Source organism: Oryctolagus cuniculus, chromosome X (assembly GCF_964237555.1).
Source record: "Oryctolagus cuniculus chromosome X, mOryCun1.1, whole genome shotgun sequence".
NCBI classification, from domain to species: domain Eukaryota; kingdom Metazoa; phylum Chordata; class Mammalia; order Lagomorpha; family Leporidae; genus Oryctolagus; species Oryctolagus cuniculus.
In genome coordinates, this window is record NC_091453.1 from 51,419,374 (window position 1) to 51,424,337 (window position 4,964).

General features: G+C 56.8%; 1 protein-coding gene across 1 annotated transcript; it reads right to left on the reverse strand.

Moving 5' to 3' along the window:
• Positions 1–1,902: 1,902 nt before the first annotated feature.
• CXCR3 (C-X-C motif chemokine receptor 3) lies at positions 1,903–4,643 on the reverse strand. Its single transcript, XM_002720089.5, has 2 exons — positions 4,390–4,643; positions 1,903–3,449 (listed from the first exon to the last, which is right to left on the reverse strand). The coding sequence occupies exons 1-2, from the start codon at positions 4,399–4,401 to the stop codon at positions 2,349–2,351; spliced, it is 1,113 nt and encodes a 370-aa protein (XP_002720135.1). The 5' UTR covers positions 4,402–4,643; the 3' UTR covers positions 1,903–2,348.
• Between the last annotated feature and the right edge of the window lie 321 nt (positions 4,644–4,964).

Sequence of the window (4,964 nt, forward strand, 5' to 3'; positions counted from 1 at the left end):
CACTCCCTCTCCCATCCCATTCTTCATCAAGATTCATTTTCAATTATCTTTATATACAGAAGATCAACTTAGTATATACTAAGCAAAGATTTCAACAGACTGCACCCACACAACCGCACAAGATATAGAGTACTGTTTGACTAGTAGTTTTACCGTTAATTCTCATAGTACAACACATTAAGGACAGAGATCCTACATGGGGAGCAGGTGCACAATGACTCCCGCTGTTGATTTAACAATTTACACTCTTGTTTATGATGTCAGTAATCACCCGAGGCTCTTGCCATGAGCTATCAAGGCTATGGAAGCCTCTTGAGTTCACCAACTCTGAACTTATTTAGTCAAGGCCATATCACAGTGGAGGTTCCTTCCTCCCTTCAGAGAAAGGTGCCTCCTTTGATGGCCCGTTCTTTCTGCTGGGATCTTGTTCACCAAGATCGTTCATTTAGGTCGTTTTTGCCACAGTGTCTTGGCTTTCCATGCCTGCGAGACTCATGGGCCTTTTAGCCAGATCTGAATGCCCCAAGGGTTGATTGTGAGGCCAGAGTGCTGCTGGCCTTGTTGCTTTTCTTCCAGCCCACTGCCATTTCCCTACTAACAGCCTGCATCACCTGCCACCTGAATAACCAATACAGTTTTGTTTTAAACGGTAGACTTTTAGTTTTTAAAGATTTATTTATTTATTTGAGAGAATTACAGAGAGAGAGAGAGGGAGAGGCAGAGAGATCTTCCATCTGCTGGTTTACTCCCCAAATGGCTGCAATGATCTGAAGCCAGGAACCAGGAGCTTCTTCCAGTTCTCCCACATGGATGCAGGGGCCCAAGCACTTGGGTCATCTTCCACTGCTTTCCCAGGTGCATTAGCAGGGAGCTGGATCAAGAGTTGAGCAGCCAGAATGCCAACCGGTACCCATATGGGATGCCTGCACCATACGCGGAGGCTTACCCTACTATGCTGCAGCATTAGTCCCCAATACAGCTTTCTGATTGGTCTCTGTGATTCCATCACCTGATCCCATGCTATCTGTCTGTCTTTTTTAAAAGATTTATTTATTTATTTGAAAGAGTTACAGAGAGGCAGAGGGGGAGAAGGAGAGAGAGAGAGAGAGAGAGAGAGAGAGAGAGATCCACTGGTTCACTCTCCAAATAGCTGAACCAGTCTGAAGCCAGGAGCCAGGAACTTCTTCCAGGTCTCCCACTTGGCTGCAGGGGCCCAAGGACTCAGGCCATCCTCTGCTGCCTTCACAAGCCGTAGCAGAGAGCCGGATTGGAAGTGGAGCAGCCGGGTCTTGAACCGGCACCCATATGTGATGCCGGCACTGCAGGCAGCAGCCCCAACTATCAGTCTTATTTTTGCCTCTTCCCCTGACCTGAACTGCTCATAATTCCTCCAGTAAACACTTCAGTTTTCAGCCTTTGTACGTTTGCTGTTGCCCTCTTGCCTGGAAATACTACCTTTCTTTCCTTCTCCTCTTGGAAACGTCACTTGCCCTTTAAATCTTAAGGAAGCCTCTGGTGTTTTGAGCCCTGGCTTCACTACGTGCTGTTCCTTTGCACTGTGCCATAGGCTGCTTCGTATTGCTCGTTCTCAGCACACCTTCCCTGTTGGCCCGAGCTTCCAGAACCCAGCAACTGTCTTATTTGTATCTGATAGTTCCTTCCCCAAATGAGAATCAGACCGTGTCCAGGCAGTCAGCTGCCTAACTGCTCACCCCGTACCTGTGGACCTGGGTGCTTCCCTGAGTAATAGGAGTGTGCAGGGGAGCAGAGAGAGGGCTGCAGAGACATTAACAAGGGCAGGGTGCGCTGCCACAGACCCCGGCCCAGGCATGGAGAAACAGGAAGTGCATCCCCGGAGCTGAGTCAGGGCTGCCTGTAATAATCACTGCTAACACACCCTGGTCCTGATGATCTCATTTATTGAAGAGTTTTAAGCAGGATTTTAGACACAAAAATAAGCAAATACACAGTTTATGGGGTCCAGAACCATAGTCCCTCCTGAGCTAGAGGCCTGGGTCTCTGTCCCCCAGGGGCTGTTTGCCTCTCGCTCCATGCCTGTGGGGAAGGCCATGTTGTAGTTAGCAAATTAAATGAGCCATGGGGGCTCTGGCAGCCACTTCTGGAGTGGCAGGATTGGGGGGGGGACTAGGCAGCTAAGGAGCGGCGATGGCACAGCTTCCAGAGCCAGGAGGGCGGCTCCCTGGGAGACTGGGTGGTGCTGGGGCTGCCAGGGAGTTCCAGGGGCAAGGCTCTTGGGGCATGCAGAGCAGGCCCAAGCAGAGAGGGAGGAATGTGGCATGTGGGGGCAGGGCAGGCTGCGTGGGTGAAAGGGAGGCCCCATTCCAGCCTCACAGGCCCGAGAAGGAGGCCTCTGTGGTCTCGGACCAGGACGAGTCTCGGCGGAAAGAGGACGGCTGCTGCCTTTGGAGTGCTCTCTGGCCAGGGCAGCCCAGGCGCACCAACAGCATCCACATCCGCTCTCGGAACTTGATGCCCACAAAGGCATAGAGCAGTGGGTTGAGGCAGCAGTGCATATAGCCCAGGCCTGAGGTGACCGACTTGGCCACATCCACATGGCTTTCTCGGCCGCAGTGGCGGGCCAAGGCCCCCAGGTCCATGAGGGTGTCCACCAGCACCACCAGGTAGTAGGGCGTCCAGCAGAGGGCAAAGGCCACCACTACCACCACCACCAGCCTCATGGCCCGCAGGCGCCTCTGGCCCCTGGAGAGCAGCAGCACAGCCAGGATGCGGGCATAGCAGTAGGCCATAACCAGCAGGGGCAGCAGGAAGCCAGCCACCAGCTGCAGGAGGCGCAGAGCCGTGCGGCCCACCTGCGGGAAGCTATACTCGCAGTGGGTGGCTTTGAGCCGCTCGTCGTGGTGAGCCGACAGGAAGATGAAGTCTGGGAGGGCAAAGAGCAGACAGAGCCCCCACACGACCACACAGGTGAGGGCCACACGGGCCCGGGGGCCCCGGCGGTAGAGCTGCGTGGCGTGCACTATGCTCAGGTAACGGTCAAAGCTGATGCAGGCCAGCAGGAGGGCCCCGGCGTAGAAGTTGATGTTGAAGAGGGCGCCAGCCACTTTGCAGAGGCCCGAGCCAAAGACCCACTGGATGGCAGCGTCCACTGCCCAGAGCGGGAGAGTCATCACCAGCAGGGCGTCAGCCACGGCCAGGTGGAGCAGGAAGGTGTCGGTGCTGCTCAGGGCCGCGCGCTGGCTCAGCAGCACGGCGGCCACGGCGCCGTTGCCTAGCAGCCCCAGCAGAAAGAGGAGGCTGTAGAGGGCCGGCAGGAAGGCACGGTCGAAGTTCAGGCTCAAGTCCTGTGGGCAGGGTGGGGAGGTGCAGCAGGAGTCGCTCTCGTTTTCTCCGTAGTCTCCGTACGCAGAGCTACAGTTTTCCAGGAGCATGGCAAAGTCTGAGGCATCCAGCACCTGGCGTCCGCTCACCTGCCGAGGGAGGGGAGGGCCCGCGTGTTTGCCCGTGTCCTTGGCTGAGCGGCTTGCTCTCGGAGCAGCGGCCCCTGCCCCAGGCTCCAGGGAGCCCCCTCATCGGCCGCGCCCTTCTGCCAGGACCACGCCTCCTGAACCCCAGTCGCCAGACTGGTTTCTGGGGGTGGTGACCGCCCTATCTCAAAGGCTGTCTCTCGCACCCTTGTGGGCGTGGGGGTCTTGGGCAGGAGGAAGAGCCTCCCTCTGGGGCCCCGAGCTCTCCAGCTGCTCTCCCCTCTCTCCCTTCACTGCAGGGCCACGCCTAGTTCAGCTACCTCCTCGGCATTTACTTCTTCCCTGTCCCCTCTTCCTACACTGGCCCTCCTCTTCTCTCCTCAGTCGTCGTCTGGGGACGCCAGCTTCCTGCCAACTGTGGGGCCTCTCTATAAATCACTGTAGCCCCCCCCCCCATCTCCGCCAGCTCTGCTTTCTGCCTCTTTCTTCTCCTTCCCTGCACTGAGGTTCGCGCCCTATTTAGCCGCCCACTGGGGGCTCCCCCAGCAGGCTCAAGGAGGAATCTTCTTTGCCCCCTCACCCCTGCCCCCAACCACCCTGGGAGCTGCAGGCTTCCCCAGTGCCAATTCAATCTACTACACAATAGTTAATGGTGCAAGCCAGGGCTAGAGGGAGCCTAGGAGGTCCTTGTAGTTCAGCCAGAATCCCCTGCAAGTTTTCAGATGAGACACCGCAAGCCAGATAGGGGAAGGGACTCGCCCATGGTCAGTGGCCAATCTGGGGTCCCAGTTCCCTGTTTAATGCTCCTATCATAACCCTGCAGCCTTTAGCAGCCCACCCAGCCCTCGGCTACTGCTGAGCCGGAGGCCAGCCCTGGTGCAGCCTAGTACCCTGGCTGTCCACTAGGAGCTGTGTCCTGGCCAGGCTGGCCAGCAGCACTTACCTCCGAGACCATGGCTCCCTGCTGCTCCGGCTGCTGGGCTGTGTGCTGCCTGCCCCTCTGCTTTGGTGCTTGTGGTTGGGAACCTGCGCTACACAGAGGAAGTGAGGTTTTCACGCGGTTCTCTCGGCAGCAGCCTCTTCCAGGGGGTTATCTGCTCCAGACCTCCTCAGCCCACAGACCGTACAATTCCCATCCCAGCCACTCCAGGGGTCAGGCAGAGCCACTTCGGATGTGCCGGCCTTGTGCCTGGGACCAAAAAGGCCAGGTCCTCGGGCAGGGCACAGGGTGGTGGGTGGAGACAGGTCTTTGATGGTGGTGGTGGTGGCGGTGGGAGGTCTGAAGGAGAAGCAACCGAGCTGGGAGGGAAAGGCGGCCCTCTGCCAGGGGCAAGAATTGCTTCTCCAGTCCTGGTGTGGTCAGTGCTCAGTAAATGAGAACTTGGGTTCCCCTGTGCGGGGCTGGAGTTGATCCTCGCCTGTTGGCAAAGCCTGCATCGTGCAGTGGGTTCTGTCTGTACAGGAGATTGCTCTTCTTCCCAAATTAAAATAGTTCAAAGAAATCTATCACAGGAAGTC